The sequence below is a fragment of the Taudactylus pleione genome, unplaced genomic scaffold (genome assembly GCF_031769625.1).
Source record: "Taudactylus pleione unplaced genomic scaffold, aTauple2 ptg000547l, whole genome shotgun sequence".
Taxonomy (NCBI): domain Eukaryota; kingdom Metazoa; phylum Chordata; class Amphibia; order Anura; family Myobatrachidae; genus Taudactylus; species Taudactylus pleione.
In genome coordinates, this window is record NW_028284949.1 from 1,573,135 (window position 1) to 1,593,684 (window position 20,550).

A 20,550-nucleotide genomic window follows, 5' to 3' on the forward strand; every position below is an offset into this window, starting at 1 on the left:
ACCTATCTTTGGGCAGTTTCACCCATTCCGCACCTCTCAAGATTCATCAGGTTGGATGGGAAGCATGCACAGCCATTTTCAGATCTCTCCAGAGATGTTCAATTGGATTCAAGTCTGGACCCTGGCTGGGCCACTCAAGGACATTCACAGAGTTGTCCTGAAGCCACTCCTTTGATATCTTGGCTGTGTGCTTAGGGTCGTTGTCCTGCTGAAAGATGAACCGTCGTCCCAGTCTGAGGTCAAGAGCACTCTGGAGCAGGTTTTCATACAGGATGTCTCTGTACATTGCTGCATTCATCTTTCCCTCTATCCTGACTAGTCTCGCACTTCTTGCCGCTGAAAAAAATCCCCACAGCATGATGCTGCCATCACCATGCACCTTCACGGTAGGGATGGTATTGGCCTGGTGATGAGCGGTGCCTGGTTTCCACCAAACATAACGCCTGGCATTCACGCCAAAGAGTTCAATCTTTGTCTCTCATGGTCTGAGAATCCTTCAGGTGCATTTTGGCGGGTTGCCATGTGCTTTTTACTAAGGAGTGGCTTCCGTCTGGCCACTCTACCATACAGGCCTGATTGGTGGATTGCTGCAGCGATGGTTGTCCTTCTGGAAGGTTCTTCTCTCTCCAGAGGAATGCTATAGCTCGGACGAGTGACCATCGGGTTCTTGGTCACCTCCCTGACTAGGGCCCTTCTCCCCCGATCGCTCAGTTTAGACGGCCGGCCAACTCTAGGAAGAGTCCTGGTGGTTCCGAACTTCTTCCATTTACGGATGATGGAGGCCACTGTGCTCATTGGGACCTTCAAAGCAGCAGATATTTTTCTGTACCCTTCCCCAGATTTGTGCCTCGAGACAATCCTGTCTCAGTGTTCTACAGACAATGCCTTGAACTTCATGCTTGGTTTGTGCTCTGACATACACTGTCAAGTGTGGGACCTTATATAGACAGGTGTATGCCTTTCAAAATCATGTCCAATCAACTGAATTTACCACAGGTGGACTCCAATTAAGCTGTAGGAACATCTCAGGGATGATCAGTGGAAACAGGATGCACTTGAGCTCAATTTTGAGCTTCATGGCAAAGGCCGTGAATACTTATATACTTTTACACATTGTCATTATGGGGTATTGTGCGTAGAATTTTGAGGTAAAAAAAGAATTTATTCCATTTTGGAATAAGGCTGTAACATAAATGTGGAAAAAGTGAAGCGGTGTGAATACTTTCTGGATGCACTGTATCTAAGCTACTGCCTGTCATATCACCCTCTCCCTCATCCCCCCCTTTCTATATTACACTATATAGGGACCCTGGTAACAATATAATTGTTATAGGTATATAAGCTACTGCCTGTCATATATAACCCTCTCCCTCATTTCTCCCAAACTCCGCTCTTTACTTTATACCCAAGTTATGACTTAACAGCAGTGAAGCAGAATTTTCGAAATCATTTTATTGCAAGTTTACAAGAATATAGTTTGGATGAAAACGTCACAGAGTGGTCACTTTGGATCCTAGAAGACATACTAGGGGGTTAGGGTCCTGTTTGGACCTCCCGTTAATGTACGCTGTGCAGAACTTTAACATGGGGAGCCTGTTCTGGGCCATCCACTGGATGGGATTGAATGAAAACTTCACAGAAGGGTGACAATTGATCTGGGGTGCCTAATGGAGTGGTTGGGGACCTCACGGCAGAGTGTGCTGGGCAGAACTTTCACTCAAAAAGCCTGTTCTAGGTCTTCCACTGGATGGATTTGGACGATATCACATAATAAAACTTTTATATATATACTAGCTGAAGGGTACACACACATATGGATTAACAAAAAGATATATAATCACATAAGTGAAGTCATGCAGAGGATTATAACAAATATCTAGGTGGTCGGTAGGCCCAAGTGAAGGAGTTCTTGTCAATCCAGATCACCTCCTGAGGGCAAAGATGGTGAAATCCGTCATCTCTCCTGGGAGTGTTCATATTAAATATTGTACATTTTAATGCACCTTTATTAAGCCCTATATTATTTATTGTTGTTTAGATTTCCTTAATGCTGTATATCCCTCCTCTTTTTATATTAATGACACACATCCCAATTATCTGCAGATGGATAACTTCAAATGTTAAAATACTGTGTGACTGGAGGGTTGCTACAACCGTTTTAGAGCTCATACAAATGCTTTTCTCCTGTGTGAAATCTGATGTCTAACAAGGTTCGATTCATGTGTAAAACATTTTCCACACTCAGAGCATGGAAATGGCTTCTCACCTGTGTGATGTCTCTTATGTGTAACAAGATCTGATTTCCGTGTAAAATATTTCCCACACTCTGTAAATGGCCTCTCACCTGTGTGACTTCTCTGATGTGTAACAAGTTGTGATTTGCGTGTAAAACATTTCCCACACTGAGAGCATGGAAATGGTTTCTCACCTGTGTGTCTTCTCTGATGTCTAACAAGGATTGATTTCTGAGTAAAACATTTCCCACACTCAGAGCATGGAAATGGTTTCTCACCTGTATGACGTCTCTGATGTGTAACAAGAGATGATTTTCGCGTAAAATATTTCCCACACACAGGACATGGAAATGGTTTCTCACCTGTGTGACTTCTCTGATGTGTAACAAGATGTGATTTGTGTGTAAAACATTTCCCACACTCAGAGCATGGAAATGGCCTCTCACCAGTGTGACTTCTCTGATGTTTAACAAGAGCTGATTTCTGTGTAAAACATTTCCCACACACAGAACATGGGAATATTTTAATAGGTGTATAAACTGCACTATGTGTAACAAAAATTGGGGTATCAGGAGAATATTGGTCACAATTAGAGGGATCAGATGCTATATCTGCACTGTGAGGTACTAGATGTATATTTAGTGTAACAGGGTTATCCCCTCGAGATTCCTGTGTGATGTCATCTTCTGTTTTAATATCTGCAGACAAGGTGAGATCTCCCTCCAAGGCATTCTTGCTTGTGCGTCCTTCTGATGGAAATAAAATAACTGTATTATTATTACTCACAGCTCCTTATATAGCACAGACATACTGAGAAGAGCTTTAAAAATAATTATTTAGTCATTCACATCAGACTGTGCCCCAGTGGAGCTTACAATCTATATTCCCTACCACATGGATACACATATACACACAATAGGGTTAACTTGTGTTAGAAGCCAATCAACATACTAGTATGATTTTTGGTGGGTTGGAGGAAACATATACAAACTCATCCACAGGGACAGGCAGATGGCACATCACCACTGGATATCTCCCCTCAACTGCAGACTTTGCTGGGTAACATTCCCTAGCCATCATCACAGAGCAGGAAGCCTCATTAGCCAGTGATGGTGGTAAACCACAATATCCATCTAGACCGTCCTCATATAAACATGGGAAACTTGTGGCCCAATTACAAACAACTGCACTCACACTACACAAAGTTCTCCAGGTGAATATATATGTAGCAAAAGCAGTCTCTATATGGTCCTCTGGTCACCCTCAGGTAGAGTAGCCTCACCAGAGTTATCCTACTAAATTAGGGTAATAAGTCACTGTAGATAAATGCTGAGAGGGAAGTAGAGCGATAGGACAGAGCAACATGATGATTGCACAGAGTGGGGGAGGCAGAAGGACAGGGTAGGGTATTGGCACAGGGCACTGAGTGAGGGAGGCTGGAGGACAGGGAAGGGGAATGGTACAGGGCACAGAGTGGGGGAGGCAGCAGGATAGGGTAGGGGAATGGCACAGATTGGGGTAGGCAGCCGGACAGGGTAGGAGAATGAGCGGGGGAGGCAGCCGAACAGGGTAGGGAAATGGTGCAGACCACAGAGCGGGGTAGGCAGCCGGACAGGGTAGGGATATGGTGAAGGGCACAAAGCGGGGGAGGCAGCCGAACAGGTTAGGGGAATGGTGAAGGGCACAGAGCAGGGGAGGCAGCAGGGCAGGAAAGGGGAATGGTGCAGGTCACAGAGCGGGGCAGGCAGCCGGACAGGGTAGGGGAATGGTGCAGGGTACAGAGCAGGGGAGACAGCAGGACAGGGTGGGGAATGGTGCAGGGCACAAAGCGAGATATAGCACAACAGTACAGAGCATCCATGCACAGAGACTGGAGGGAGCCATTGTGCAATGACGGGTATGTGGTTACAGATATGTGTGTGTGAGAAGGTGGAGTTCATGTGACGTGTGTTCTGATGTGTAATATACAGCAGGCTCTGGCTGGTAACACACAGTGACATGATGTAAGGGGGAGAGCAGGAGTATAATAGTGGCTTATGGCTCCTGATTCCCCACTGGGCAGATACATTTATTTCATTAGTTTGTACTGATAGAGGAGGGTAGAGAATGTAGCAGTTACTGAGCAAGGGGAATGTGACTCATTTATGTAATAAGTGTTTATTACTCACCTGTGCTGATATCTGTAGGGATTTCCTCCTCCTTACACTGCTGATCACCCATCATATACGTCTCTTCTTCCCCCTCTATAGCTTCTGCCTTAATATTAGTCACATACGTTTCTTCTTCTCCCTCTTTATCTTCTGCCTTTATATCAGTCACATACGTCTCTTCTTCGCCCTCTGTATCTTCTACCTTATTAGCAGTCACATATGTCTCTTCTTCTCCATCTATATCTTCAGCCTTATTATCAGTCACATAAGTCTCTTCTTTGCCCTCTATATCTTCTGCCTCTGTATCAGTCACATACGTCTCTTCTTCTCCCTCTATATCTTCTGCCTTCATATCAGTCACATACGTCTCTTCTTCTCCATCTATATCTTCTGCCTTATTATCAGTCACATAAGTCTCTTCTTTGCCCTCTATATCTTCTGCCTCTGTATCAGTCACATATGTCTCTTCTTCTCCCTCTATATCTTCTGCCTTCATATCAGTCACATACGTCTCTTCTTCTCCCTCTATATCTTCTGCCTTCATATTAGTCACATACGTCTCTTCTTCTCCATCTAAATAATTATTCCTAATATTAATCAGATCTTCACCCTAATTAAATGAGAGAATAAAAAACTGCGTAAAGTCTGAGGTCAATATTTGAGATTTAACAGTGTAATATCAGTCTATAAGACACACAGAGCTGCTCTACAGATCATATAGTGACAGTCACTATGGTATATTGGTGAAACCCTAAATCCCATCTACCTGATGCTCCTGTGGGGTCCTGTGATACTCCTCTGTACAATCCTGAGAATAAAGAGGATGGGGACATCTCGCTGGGGTATTCCTGTTACTGGTTCCATCTGTAGGAGACACACAGTGACTGATTACATTGTATATATGTGATTATCAGATGATGTGCACATGTAGGGGCGCCCCATACCTGCTCTCCCATGTACAATAAATGACAGTCTCCTCTTACCCAGTGATGAGAGGGACCGGTGATTCTCCATCATCACGTCCTTGTACAGACCCCTGTGTTCCTCTATATACTCCCCCTCCTGAATGGAGACATAGACAGTGACATCCTCACCTGACACACACAATGATACAATCATCACCCAGACACATCCCCTGGTGTTACTATATAATGTCCCATTCCCAGCAGTCACCTCTCCAGTTAGCAGCTGAATGTTCTTGTTGGTGAGTTCCAGGATCTTCTGGTCATTGTGTCTCTCATGTATCAGTGAGTGAGGTGAAGGCACCGTGTTGGGGCTCTGGGTCCCACTCAGTCCTCCTAACACATGGAGACGGCTGCTGGGTGTCTCACACTCACCGGATGTCTTCTTCACTACTGTGTAATCCTGTGTATTGGGAAAGACATCAATGGAAAGGTCAATTAAACTCCATCTACATGGGGTTTTTTATTCAGGTCACCTCCCCAGTCATGTCCCTATATTATTACTATAGATATAAATGATGTCACTGTGACTCTCCCATATTCCCTCACCTCCCCAGTCATGTCCCTGTATTATTACTGTAGATATAAGTGATGACATGGCAAGACTCCCAGATCCCCTCACTTCCCCAGTCATGTCCCTGCATTATTACAATAATAAATATAAGTGATGTCACTGTGTCACTCCCAGACAATCTCACCTCCCCAGTCAGCACGTAGATGATCTCCAGGGTGAGATGTAAGATCCTCTCAGTCCGGTGACTCCCGTCCTTGTCCATCCTCAGTGACTTAGTGAAAATACAGAAAGTGCAATGTGTAATAAAGACTCTGGTTCCTCAGAGCAGGACTTTCTAGGAATAAATAGAATAAATATAACAGACATCACAAAGAACACATGTAACACAGTCAGACATGTAATACTGAGTGACCAGTAAGTCTCCCATTACCCTCCAGCCATAGAGCCCTGGTCAGTGTCTATCAGAGGTTTCTGTGACCCAGCCCCATAAGACTTCTCAGGTGCTGTCGCACAATGCTGTACTGCATAAGGTTACACCAATGCTTCTGGCTGGGGTTCTTATTCCTCCAAGACACATATTAGCATTCCCGCTAGCCTGATTAAGCGGGGCGCCGCGCCCTGCCCTATTTCTGTAGGGCAGAAAGCACCCTGCCCCCCAGCGCGGCACCCCGCTGAGACAGCCTGCGGGTTCTGTCTCCACCCACGGGTCACAGTGTTCCGCGGGTGGTCAATACGGCGGCACAGCGGTCATCCATTCACTGTAACCGCAGCGCTTGGGGACTGCCCGGTATGTCCGTAAGTGCCGGGCACACCCCCAGGAGTGACGAAAAGGGGGCGCGTCATAGAGACCCTCCCCCTTTTCTTTCACGCCCCTATTCGGGTGCGCACCTTCGGCGCGTGCAGAAGTGCCCTGTCTCTAGGTCCGGCGCCCTGCCTGCTGCCGGACCTAGAGTGAACACTACATATCAAATGGTCTTTGCGCCACAGAAATAAGTGACATCGGTTGGGACATTGTCCTTTATTTTGTATCTGACATTGCTGTTTAATCACCAATGCCTCACAGACTATTTATTCCTGCCCCTCACCATGTTCCCTACTGGTTATTGATTGTTTTCCCTGGATTGTATTCCACGGCCTGAATCTGCGCTCCTATCTACTGGACTTCTGCAAACTGCAGCTCCATTGCTGTGAGTCTGTCTCAGATTTTTCCCTTGTATCCAGTCTGTATATCTCCAGCCCATAATATGTGCACCTAAAGCAGCTGGGCCACTGCAAGCTGTTCATCCTATTGCTGCACACGAATCTAACTCATCCACTCTGCAACATATGGTTGTTTGTATCCAGTATTGCATACCTTCAAGTTTCTGTTTACCACTAGTTCCAGTCCAGATCAAGTATAACTCCTGGTTTTTTGCCTGGACTATAGAAAAGAAAAAAGTGAAGCGCTTAACCTGAATCAGTCGATTAAAACATTTATTATAAACATCATAAATTATATACACATATACACATTTGAATAAACCAATTGTATATAATCACAAGTACAGATATAAATGTAAATTGGGGGTCATTCAGACCCGCTCGTGAGTGGCAGTACGCTCGCAAGCGGGTCGATGTTCCGCACTGCGCATGACGGAGGGAGCTCCGTCGTGCGCATGTACGAGACCCAGAGAGCGACGGGCTCTCCATCGCTCCGGGTCTCGCACCAAAGGGGGCGTGCTGTTGATGTTGATTGACAGCACGCCCCCTTTGGTGGGCGTGCCGGAGGCGTGCCTGCCAGACGGAGGCGTTCCCATGGGAACGCCTACCGTCTGAAGCCAGCCCCACTGACATCACTAGTGATGTCAGTGCGAGTGATTTTGGCCCTGATAGAGCCAAAATCACTCTTGGGCTTGTGGCAGGGAGACCCTACCGCAGGGTCTCCGTCGCAAGTCCGATGGTCAAGACCATCGCGATCATCATCATGGACACTCGCATATGCTGTGGGTGGTCACCCACAGCTATGCGAGCGTCCAAGAGGACGCTCCATTTTCAGGGAGGAGGGCCCTGATTCAGAACGAGCGCTTTGGTCAGAGCGTTCAGCTCTGAATCAGGCCCATAGTGCATTAGTAGGCACAAATTAGCAAGGTACATAAATGAGGTCCATAAAATGTGAGTATACAGCCCTAAGTATTTCACTGGAATGATCATATAAATATTGCACTAAGGGCCTGATTCAGACCCGGACGGTATCTGCAGTCCGTTCGCAATTGCCGATGGTTGCTAAACTGTGCATGCGCGAACTACACTGTGCGATCACAGATCCCTCGCTCGCCCAGCAAAGCCAGCCCAGCAGAGTGAGTGACAGGAGAGGCCGTTTGTGGGTGGTAACAGGGGCAGTCCAGTAAAAACTGGGGGTTGGAGATGTGAAAGCAGGCGTGCCAGAGTGTTTCAACGCCGTTTTAGAGGCGTGCATAATTAACAGGCAGCGTCATAGTACATGTCACCAGACATTTTCTACTCTGTTTTCCTCGCAATGCTTGCGGTAGAAAAAAGCTACCACAAGAACTGCGTTCACATCCGATAGTGGTCGATGTACCAATGTTTTCATAAACTTCCAGGAGATGACGTGGGGCAGTGGGCGTCTCTGCATACGCTAAGGGGAGTCTGCATACACAAAGCGAACGCTCGTACAGGTACGATGGGCGTGCTTATGCCTTGGCGAGCGTTCGCTCCCCGCCGCGTCACTTTCAAATATTTGCATACGCATCGTGCGAGCGTACGCTCATAGCGACCGGGTCTGAATCAGGCCCTAAATCCCATAAATTTCAATTAAACATTTTCTCCACATGAGTTTCACTCTAAATAGTGTGAATAAAAACAAAGGGCCTGATTCAGAGCCGGACGCTATTTGCGCTCGCTCGTCCAGAAAATAGGGGTGGCTATTCAAATGAACCGTTCGCTCTTTGCGGTCTGTTCACGCCTCTAGGTCTGAACGAGCAAACAAAACTTGCGGTCATTTTTTGGGAAACTACGCCCCCTGGCCAAACGCATCCTACGTCATGTCCGCTATTTATTAGATTAATCGAGTACATCGAACAGGGTATGAACTGCTCGCTATTCTTGTGGTCGGTTTTTGCTACCACAATTTTGCGAGCAGTTCTGGCTATAAAATAACCCAGTGACGTGGTCAATGACGCTGCTGTTTTAATTATGCACACCCATAAAACGCCCGTTTTGACCTTTAAGCACGCCTGCGTTCTGATTTCCACTCCCCGTTTTCAAGCACCTTTCCCTGTTACCACCCACATACGCCTCATTCTGTCACTGAAATTATCAGGCATTCGCTATTTTGCGAGCACATGAATTTCGACCGCACTGACTGGTTCGCGCATGCGTATAACGATCCGTACGCATGCACAGTTGGCCAAACATCGCTCGGAGCGAATGAGCTGCCGCTTACGAGTGGCTCTGAATCAGGCCCAAAGTGTCATCTTGGAAAAAAAGACTGATGTTGATGAACTTGATCTTATTTGAGGTTTATGTTGATGAACTGAAGAAGGGTCATTCCACGTCAGTTTAACCTGGTGTGTCCACCACACATCTCAGATTTTCTACAAATGTTTTTTAGTTAAGAGAGGATGTCAAAAAAACGATTTCTGCCAAATATCTCAACTGTCTGACTTTAATTTTCCGAAATATTGATTTGTCAACATATTAAAGTGAATAAGCAGCGATCAGTAAATCGTTTATTTGAAGTATCACAGGTGTTTATTAAGGATTCGCCACGAAATGTGGACCCCTAAGGTAACTTTTCTCTGAATCCAAAAATCCTTACCAAATTACTTTAATTTCCTTAAGTTTCGAATTACAGCAAAAATTTAAGATTTTGCAAGAGAATTAAAAACACAAGATTAAATAACATATCCTAATTTTATTTACGCGCTTAACAAATATATACATTACTATCACAAAAAAAATCAGCATGGTACTCTGGGTCTGATTCAGACCCGCTCGTGAGCGCACAGCGCTCGCAAGCGGGTTAATGGCGGGGTACTGCGCGCCGCGCAAGCCCCGGAGCGAGAGAGAAATTCTCTCGCTTCGGGACTCACTACAAAAGAGGCGGCTGTCGATGTTGATCGACAGCTCGCCCCGTTTGGTAGGCGGGGCGGGGGGATGGCTACACATACGGAGGCATTCCCGAAGGAACGCCTGCCGTTTGTGGGAGGCACCACTGACATCACCAGTGATGTCAGTGGAGAGCTTCTTGCTCTGTTAGAGCAGGAAGCTCTCTGGGGCTTGTGACGGACGAGACTCTACAACAAGGGTCTCATCGCAAACCCCGATGGTCGCGACCATCACCTGGCCGCCCGCAAAAGCTGTGGGTGGTCACCCACAGCTTAGCGAGCGGCCAGGAGGCCGGCAACAACAAAAAAAAAAAACGCCCTGATTCAGAGCGAGCACTCTTAAAGAGCGTCCAGCTCTGAATCAGGCCCCCTGTTTCATAGTGGAGAAAAAAAAAAAGTATGAAGTTGACATTCGATTACAAATGTGATGTCCTGGCCTTCAAGAGATGATAAGTGTTTTGTTCCTTTTAAGGGGGGTATCCACTAGGCGATTTTAGCAAGCAATTGCACGATAACGATGTCGTCGGGCATGTTTTGGTCGGAAGCAACCAGCGATGTGCGTGCACGCTGGTCGCTTCCGACATCTTTCATTGCCCGTACATGCTGGTCAACCTGACGATCCCGCCAGGTTCAGCATGTGCGGGGATGATGGATGTGCCTGGACTGAACGAGTGAATGTTCAGTGTAGGCACATCACTAGATACACAAACGAGAGCACGATTGCAATGTCGTAATCGTGCTTTCGTATGTATATCTGGTAGTGGATAACTGCCTTTATTCATGTCCTCTATGTAACAGAAGTGCCTACTCTTCAAGGAAGTAATGGAAGGCAGTATACACTGTCTGCTGACAATTACAACAGGTTACAAACAAGGGGAAAATAATGTTATTGTTGACTCAACTTCAGTTATGTTTAAGTTTTTACATTTCATGGTTTCTTGTGTAAATTATGTATGCAGTACAACAGTAATCCAACGTCTACATTAAAAAAAAAAATTCTCCATTATGAAACAGACATACCATGCTGATTTTTTTTTTGGTAGTAATATATGTGTATCTTTGATAAGTACCAAAAAAAATTGGCATATCTAATGTTGATTTAACCTTGCATATTTAATTCTGTTCCAAAATCTTGAATTTTTGCTGTAACTCGAAAAGTAATTTAGTTTGGATTTTTGGATACGGGGGGAAAGTTACCTTAGGGGTCCAACTTTTGTGGTGATCTCTTAATAAACAACCATGATACTTCAAGTAAACTGAATAAATAGGCCAAGATTAGTAAACAGTTTAATAAATTGAAAAAATCAATATTTCGGAAATAGACAGCCGAGAAATTTGACAAAAAGTTTTATTGGACATCCTCTCTTATAAAAATCAAAATAATCTAATTTGGGTGGTGAAAATTAATTTTTATTTGGGTGATCTGATATGGAATGACTCTGCATGGACCCTTCTCCCAAATATAATAATAATACCACATATCAGTGTGTGCTGGGAGCTGTGTATAACTGTACAGTCCCCTCTCCCCTATATAACAATAATACAACATATTAGTGTGTGCCCGGAGCTGTGTTATTTCCCCACATATATCACTGTATAATCCCCTCTCCCCTATATAATAATATAACATATCAGTGTGTGCTGGATGCTGTGTTATATCCCCCATATATCACTCTACAGTCCCCTTTTCCCTAAATACAGGTTGAGTCTCCAATATCCAAATATTCAGAAATAGGGAATATTCCAAAATACGGAATTATTTTGGCATGACTGAGATAATGAAACCTTTTATTTTTGATGGTTCAATGTACACAAACTTTGTCTAAGGCTCAAATTATTAAAAATATTGTATAAAATTACCTTCAGGCTGTGTGTATAAGGTGTATATGAAACATAAATGAATTTCATGTATGTACACAAACTTTGCTTGAGCCACAAAAATATTGAAAATATTATATAAAATTACCTGCAGGCTGTGTGTATAAGGTGTATATAACACTTAAATTCATTCTGTGTGTATATTGGGGACCCATTTCCAAAATATTTCATTATGATATGCAATTATTCCAAACTACGGAATATTCCGTTATCCAAAATACCCATCTCCCCCGCACTTTGGATATGGTAGACTCAACCTGTAATAATAATAATACCACATAGTGTGTGCTGGAAGCTGTGTTATTTCCCGTCAAATATCACTGTACAGTCCCCTCTCTCCTATATAATAACGATACCACATAATAGTGTGTGCTGGGAGCTGTGTTATCCCCCCTCATATATCACTGTACAGTCCTCTCTCTCCAATATTATAATAATGCCACATATCAGTGTGTACTGGGAGATGGGTTATACTCCTCATATTTGATTGTACGGACCCCTCTCCCCTATATAATAGTAATACCACATATTGGTGTGTGCTGGGAGCTGTGTTATTCCCCCTCATATATCACTGTTTGGTAACCTCTCCTCTATATAATAATACCACATAATAGTGTGTACTGGGATATGTGTTATTGCCGCTCATACAGTCAGGTGCATAATATTGGGACATTGACATAATTTTCATATTTTGGCCTCTATTCAACACCACAATGGCTTTGAAATGAAACAAACAAGATGTGCTTTAACTGCAGACTTTCAGATTTAATTTGAGGGTAATTAGATCCAAATCAGGTGAACGGTGTAGGATTTACAACGGTTTCTATATGTGCCTCACACTTTTTAAGGGGCCAAAAGTAATGGGACTTATCAACTCAAAAGCTATTTCATGGACAGGTGTGGGCTATTCCCTCGCTATTCCCCCCTAGTGATGTCAGTGCGAGTGATTTTGGCCCTGATAGAGCCAAAATCACTCTTGGGCTTGTGGCAGGGAGACCCTACCGCAGGGTCTCCGTCGCAAGTCCGATGGTCAAGACCATCGCGATCATCATCATGGACACTCGCATATGCTGTGGGTGGTCACCCACAGCTATGCGAGCGTCCAAGAGGACGCTCCATTTTCAGGGAGGAGGGCCCTGATTCAGAACGAGCGCTTTGGTCAGAGCGTTCAGCTCTGAATCAGGCCCATAGTGCATTAGTAGGCACAAATTAGCAAGGTACATAAATGAGGTCCATAAAATGTGAGTATACAGCCCTAAGTATTTCACTGGAATGATCATATAAATATTGCACTAAGGGCCTGATTCAGACCCGGACGGTATCTGCAGTCCGTTCGCAATTGCCGATGGTTGCTAAACTGTGCATGCGCGAACTACACTGTGCGATCACAGATCCCTCGCTCGCCCAGCAAAGCCAGCCCAGCAGAGTGAGTGACAGGAGAGGCCGTTTGTGGGTGGTAACAGGGGCAGTCCAGTAAAAACTGGGGGTTGGAGATGTGAAAGCAGGCGTGCCAGAGTGTTTCAACGCCGTTTTAGAGGCGTGCATAATTAACAGGCAGCGTCATAGTACATGTCACCAGACATTTTCTACTCTGTTTTCCTCGCAATGCTTGCGGTAGAAAAAAGCTACCACAAGAACTGCGTTCACATCCGATAGTGGTCGATGTACCAATGTTTTCATAAACTTCCAGGAGATGACGTGGGGCAGTGGGCGTCTCTGCATACGCTAAGGGGAGTCTGCATACACAAAGCGAACGCTCGTACAGGTACGATGGGCGTGCTTATGCCTTGGCGAGCGTTCGCTCCCCGCCGCGTCACTTTCAAATATTTGCATACGCATCGTGCGAGCGTACGCTCATAGCGACCGGGTCTGAATCAGGCCCTAAATCCCATAAATTTCAATTAAACATTTTCTCCACATGAGTTTCACTCTAAATAGTGTGAATAAAAACAAAGGGCCTGATTCAGAGCCGGACGCTATTTGCGCTCGCTCGTCCAGAAAATAGGGGTGGCTATTCAAATGAACCGTTCGCTCTTTGCGGTCTGTTCACGCCTCTAGGTCTGAACGAGCAAACAAAACTTGCGGTCATTTTTTGGGAAACTACGCCCCCTGGCCAAACGCATCCTACGTCATGTCCGCTATTTATTAGATTAATCGAGTACATCGAACAGGGTATGAACTGCTCGCTATTCTTGTGGTCGGTTTTTGCTACCACAATTTTGCGAGCAGTTCTGGCTATAAAATAACCCAGTGACGTGGTCAATGACGCTGCTGTTTTAATTATGCACACCCATAAAACGCCCGTTTTGACCTTTAAGCACGCCTGCATTCTGATTTCCACTCCCCGTTTTCAAGCACCTTTCCCTGTTACCACCCACATACGCCTCATTCTGTCACTCAAATTATCAGGCATTCGCTATTTTGCGAGCACATGAATTTCGACCGCACTGACTGGTTCGCGCATGCGTATAACGATCCGTACGCATGCGCAGTTGGCCAAACATCGCTCGGAGCGAATGAGCTGCCGCTTACGAGTGGCTCTGAATCAGGCCCAAAGTGTCATCTTGGAAAAAAAGACTGATGTTGATGAACTTGATCTTATTTGAGGTTTATGTTGATGAACTGAAGAAGGGTCATTCCACGTCAGTTTAACCTGGTGTGTCCACCACACATCTCAGATTTTCTACAAATGTTTTTTAGTTAAGAGAGGATGTCAAAAAAACGATTTCTGCCAAATATCTCAACTGTCTGACTTTAATTTTCCGAAATATTGATTTGTCAACATATTAAAGTGAATAAGCAGCGATCAGTAAATCGTTTATTTGAAGTATCACAGGTGTTTATTAAGGATTCGCCACGAAATGTGGACCCCTAAGGTAACTTTTCTCTGAATCCAAAAATCCTTACCAAATTACTTTAATTTCCTTAAGTTTCGAATTACAGCAAAAATTTAAGATTTTGCAAGAGAATTAAAAACACAAGATTAAATAACATATCCTAATTTTATTTACGCGCTTAACAAATATATACATTACTATCACAAAAAAAATCAGCATGGTACTCTGGGTCTGATTCAGACCCGCTCGTGAGCGCACAGCGCTCGCAAGCGGGTTAATGGCGGGGTACTGCGCGCCGCGCAAGCCCCGGAGCGAGAGAGAAATTCTCTCGCTTCGGGACTCACTACAAAAGAGGCGGCTGTCGATGTTGATCGACAGCTCGCCCCGTTTGGTAGGCGGGGCGGGGGGATGGCTACACATACGGAGGCATTCCCGAAGGAACGCCTGCCGTTTGTGGGAGGCACCACTGACATCACCAGTGATGTCAGTGGAGAGCTTCTTGCTCTGTTAGAGCAGGAAGCTCTCTGGGGCTTGTGACGGACGAGACTCTACAACAAGGGTCTCATCGCAAACCCCGATGGTCGCGACCATCACCTGGCCGCCCGCAAAAGCTGTGGGTGGTCACCCACAGCTTAGCGAGCGGCCAGGAGGCCGGCAACAACAAAAAAAAAAAAACGCCCTGATTCAGAGCGAGCACTCTTAAAGAGCGTCCAGCTCTGAATCAGGCCCCCTGTTTCATAGTGGAGAAAAAAAAAAAGTATGAAGTTGACATTCGATTACAAATGTGATGTCCTGGCCTTCAAGAGATGATAAGTGTTTTGTTCCTTTTAAGGGGGGTATCCACTAGGCGATTTTAGCAAGCAATTGCACGATAACGATGTCGTCGGGCATGTTTTGGTCGGAAGCAACCAGCGATGTGCGTGCACGCTGGTCGCTTCCGACATCTTTCATTGCCCGTACATGCTGGTCAACCTGACGATCCCGCCAGGTTCAGCATGTGCGGGGATGATGGATGTGCCTGGACTGAACGAGTGAATGTTCAGTGTAGGCACATCACTAGATACACAAACGAGAGCACGATTGCAATGTCGTAATCGTGCTTTCGTATGTATATCTGGTAGTGGATAACTGCCTTTATTCATGTCCTCTATGTAACAGAAGTGCCTACTCTTCAAGGAAGTAATGGAAGGCAGTATACACTGTCTGCTGACAATTACAACAGGTTACAAACAAGGGGAAAATAATGTTATTGTTGACTCAACTTCAGTTATGTTTAAGTTTTTACATTTCATGGTTTCTTGTGTAAATTATGTATGCAGTACAACAGTAATCCAACGTCTACATTAAAAAAAAAAATTCTCCATTATGAAACAGACATACCATGCTGATTTTTTTTTTGGTAGTAATATATGTGTATCTTTGATAAGTACCAAAAAAAATTGGCATATCTAATGTTGATTTAACCTTGCATATTTAATTCTGTTCCAAAATCTTGAATTTTTGATGCAACTCGAAAAGTAATTTAGTTTGGATTTTTGGATACGGGGGGGAAAGTTACCTTAGGGGTCCAACTTTTGTGGTGATCTCTTAATAAACAACCATGATACTTCAAGTAAACTGAATAAATAGGCCAAGATTAGTAAACAGTTTAATAAATTGAAAAATCAATATTTCGGAAATAGACAGCCGAGAAATTTGACAAAAAGTTTTATTGGACATCCTCTCTTATAAAAATCAAAATAATCTAATTTGGGTGGTGAAAATTAATTTTTATTTGGGTGATCTGATATGGAATGACTCTGCATGGACCCTTCTCCCAAATATAATAATAATACCACATATCAGTGTGTGCTGGGAGCTGTGTATAACTGTACAGTCCCCTCTCCCCTATATAACAATAATACAACATATTAGTGTGTGCCCGGAGCTGTGTTATTTCCCCACATATATCACTGTATAATCCCCTCTCCCCTATATAATAATATAACATATCAGTGTGTGCTGGATGCTGTGTTATATCCCCCATATATCACTCTACAGTCCCCTTTTCCCTAAATACAGGTTGAGTCTCCAATATCCAAATATTCAGAAATAGGGAATATTCCAAAATACAGAATTATTTTGGCATGACTGAGATAATGAAACCTTTTATTTTTGATGGTTCAATGCACACAAACTTTGTCTAAGGCTCAAATTATTAAAAATATTGTATAAAATTACCTTCAGGCTGTGTGTATAAGGTGTATATGAAACATAAATGAATTTCATGTATGTACACAAACTTAGCTTGAGCCACAAAAATATTGAAAATATTATATAAAATTACCTGCAGGCTGTGTGTATAAGGTGTATATAACACTTAAATTCATTCTGTGTGTATATTGGGGACCCATTTCCAAAATATTTCATTATGATATGCAATTATTCCAAACTACGGAATATTCCGTTATCCAAAATACCCATCTCCCCCGCACTTTGGATATGGTAGACTCAACCTGTAATAATAATAATACCACATAGTGTGTGCTGGAAGCTGTGTTATTTCCCGTCAAATATCACTGTACAGTCCCCTCTCTCCTATATAATAACGATACCACATAATAGTGTGTGCTGGGAGCTGTGTTATCCCCCCTCATATATCACTGTACAGTCCCCTCTCTCCAATATTATAATAATGCCACATATCAGTGTGTACTGGGAGATGGGTTATACTCCTCATATTTGATTGTACGGACCCCTCTCCCCTATATAATAGTAATACCACATATTGGTGTGTGCTGGGAGCTGTGTTATTCCCCCTCATATATCACTGTTTGGTAACCTCTCCTCTATATAATAATACCACATAATAGTGTGTACTGGGATATGTGTTATTGCCGCTCATACAGTCAGGTGCATAATATTGGGACATTGACATAATTTTCATATTTTGGCCTCTATTCAACACCACAATGGCTTTGAAATGAAACAAACAAGATGTGCTTTAACTGCAGACTTTCAGATTTAATTTGAGGGTAATTAGATCCAAATCAGGTGAACGGTGTAGGATTTACAACGGTTTCTATATGTGCCTCCCACTTTTTAAGGGGCCAAAAGTAATGGGACTTATCAACTCAAAAGCTATTTCATGGACAGGTGTGGGCTATTCCCTCGTTATTTCATTATCAATTAAGCAGGTAAAAGGTCTGGAGTTGATTATGTCCGCTGATACTGCTTCTCCCCGATGTATGATCGGTGGTCTGGGCGGTAAATGACAGGGGCGCTATGCACCCCTGTCATTATCGGCGCTGCTATCTACAAGATAGCAGCAGTGATAGCCTGGGCCATGTACGAACGGTCATATCGTCTGACCATTCGGCACGCTGTCGATATCGAAAGCAACAGCCTGGCGCTAGCCTATCCCCACAGCAGCGACAGCGCTGTCATTGATTGGGGTGGCTGTCAGCTCCAGGCTGCACGCGGGGATCTCGCGATACTTGCGAGATACCGCGCATGCTCAGTGGAGCCGGCCGGGACAGAGACATAGGGCATCAGTATCAGGCTGATGCGCTGCGGTCTCTAGCGGGTAGCGCCAGAGGGGGGAGTTAACGCTCCCCCTCTCTGGCCGATGAGATGTTCTTACATCTCATCAGTAGTGCTTCCTGCTTCGCCTCGGTAAAGAGGCGAAGCAGGAAGCGTTATAGCGGCACGTTAAGTGCCACTATCATACATCAACCCCAGTGTTCGCTAAGAGATGTGTTATTTTCCCTCATATATCACTGTACGGTCTGGTCTCCTCTCCCCTATTTAATAATACCACTAGTGTGCGCTGGGAGCTGTGTTATTTCCCCTCATATATCACTGTACAGTCCCCTCTCCCCTATATAATAATAATACCATATATCAGTGTGTGCTGGGAGCTGTTATCCCCATCATATATCACTGTACAGTCCCCTCTCCCCTAGATAATAACGATACCACTAGTGTGTGCTGGGAGCTGTGTTATCCCCATCATATATCACTGTACAGTCCCCTCGCCCCTATATAATAATAATACCACATATGATCAGTGTGTGCTGGTAACTGTTTTATTTCCCCTCAAATATCACTGTACAGTCCCCTCTCCCCTATATAATAATAAAACCACATATCAGTGTTTGCTGGGAGCACTGTTATCCCTCATCATATATCACTGAACTCTTACCTCCTTCATATAATAATACCACATATCAGTGTGTGCTGGGAGCTGTGTTATCCCCGATCATATACCACTGTACAGTCCCTTCTCCCCTATAGAATAATAATACCACATATCAGTGTGTGCTGGGAGCTGTGTTATCCCCATCATATATCACTGTACAGTCCCTTCTCCCCTATATAATAATAATACCACATATCAGTGTGTGCTGGGAGCTGTGTTATCCCCATCATATATCACTGTACAGTCCCTTCTCCCCTATAGAATAATAATACCACATATCAGTGTGTGCTGGGAGCTGTGTTATTCCCCATCATATATCACTGTACAATCCCTTCTCCCCTATATAATAATACCACATATCAGTGTGTGCTGGGAGCTGTGTTATCCCCGATCATATACCACTGTACAGTCCCTTCTCCCCTATAGAATAATAATACCACATATCAGTGTGTGCTGGGAGCTGTGTTATCCCCATCATATATCACTGTACAGTCCCTTCTCCCCTATATAATAATACCACATATCAGTGTGTGCTGGGAGCTGTGTTATCCCCATCATATATCACTGTACAGTCCCTTCTCCCCTATAGAATAATAATACCACATATCAGTGTGTGCTGGGAGCTGTGTTATTCCCCATCATATATCACTGTACAATCCCTTCTCCCCTATATAATAATACCACATATCAGTGTGTGCTGGGAGCTGTGTTATCCTCTATCCTCCCTCATATATCACTGTACAGTCCCCTCTCCCTATATAATAATAATACCACATAGTGTGTGCTGGGAGATGTGTTATTCTCGCTCATATATCACTGTACGGTTCCCTCTCCCCTATATAATAAGAATATAATATATATAGGACACATAACATTACCCGGCTCCGGCTGTCAGGAATGTCTATGGCAAAATGGCAGCTGAAGTCCCAGTGGCCCCGCCCCCTTTGCACTGTGACTAGAAGACTAAAAGAATATGGCCGTCGGTCACCGTACATGAGGACACCATTAGACTAACTTGTTTGTTCTTCTAGTGATGAAGCTGTGAGCGGCTTGTGCATTTGCTGTTAGTTAAGGGACGTGCTTCCAATCTTTGCGCCGGCTGATTGGCTAATCCCTGGTGCCAATCGCCGCACTTAGGGGAATGGGAGGAGGGTGGTCACTCTGATACGGGAGCGGCGCAGACAATAGCCATATAGCTTCATGGATATGAGAGGGGCGGGGCGTGGCTATGTAGAGGGGCGTTTCTTTTTGTATTAACTGCAACTTCCGTGGCTATTAGTCCCGCAGGAAGAGCCTGAGAGTAGCTATTGCAGTGTCTGACAGCAGGTAATAGTGTTTACTAATATTTTACAGGGGGAGTACACTGTGGTGCTGCGTTATCATCATACAGGTAGAGTAGGCTATGGTGTAATATATAAGGCAGGTGGAGCAGGCTTTAGTGTTGTGTTCTTGTAATAAAGGTGTATTAGATTCCACTGTCAGACTTGTCAGTTAAACTATAGATGTAGCATACTCTGGTTCTGCATTGCCATCAGGCAGATAGATCAAACACCAGTGTTACATACAGTACAGATGGAGCAGACCTTTGTGTTACATATAATACAGGTGGAGCAGACCCTGGTGTTACATATAATATAGCTGGAGCAGTCGCTGCTCGGTGTATAACAGACTGGTGAGATAATTAGTACC

General features: G+C 44.3%; 2 protein-coding genes across 4 annotated transcripts in view; one reads left to right on the forward strand and one right to left on the reverse strand.

The window, feature by feature from the left end:
* The window catches only part of LOC148500739 (uncharacterized), a 163,541-nt gene that overhangs the window by 47,633 nt on the left and 95,358 nt on the right, over window positions 1-20,550 (forward strand). The window lies entirely within an intron of this gene.
* LOC148500740 (uncharacterized) lies at window positions 1,456-19,769 on the reverse strand. 3 transcript variants are annotated; one of them, XM_088451366.1, is made up of 8 exons: window positions 19,740-19,769; window positions 7,215-7,280; window positions 6,045-6,194; window positions 5,558-5,749; window positions 5,368-5,446; window positions 5,151-5,248; window positions 4,403-4,994; window positions 1,456-2,980 (listed from the first exon to the last, which is right to left on the reverse strand). In XM_088451366.1, the coding sequence occupies exons 3-8, from the start codon at window positions 6,120-6,122 to the stop codon at window positions 2,166-2,168; spliced, it is 1,854 nt and encodes a 617-aa protein (XP_088307492.1). In that variant the 5' UTR covers window positions 6,123-6,194; window positions 7,215-7,280; window positions 19,740-19,769; the 3' UTR covers window positions 1,456-2,165. The 3 variants fall into 3 exon arrangements, with proteins under 3 accessions (XP_088307492.1, XP_088307490.1, XP_088307493.1); XM_088451364.1 differs by having other exon boundaries at window positions 1,456-2,983; XM_088451367.1 differs by lacking the exons at window positions 7,215-7,280; window positions 19,740-19,769 and having other exon boundaries at window positions 1,456-2,983; window positions 5,368-5,749; window positions 6,045-6,179.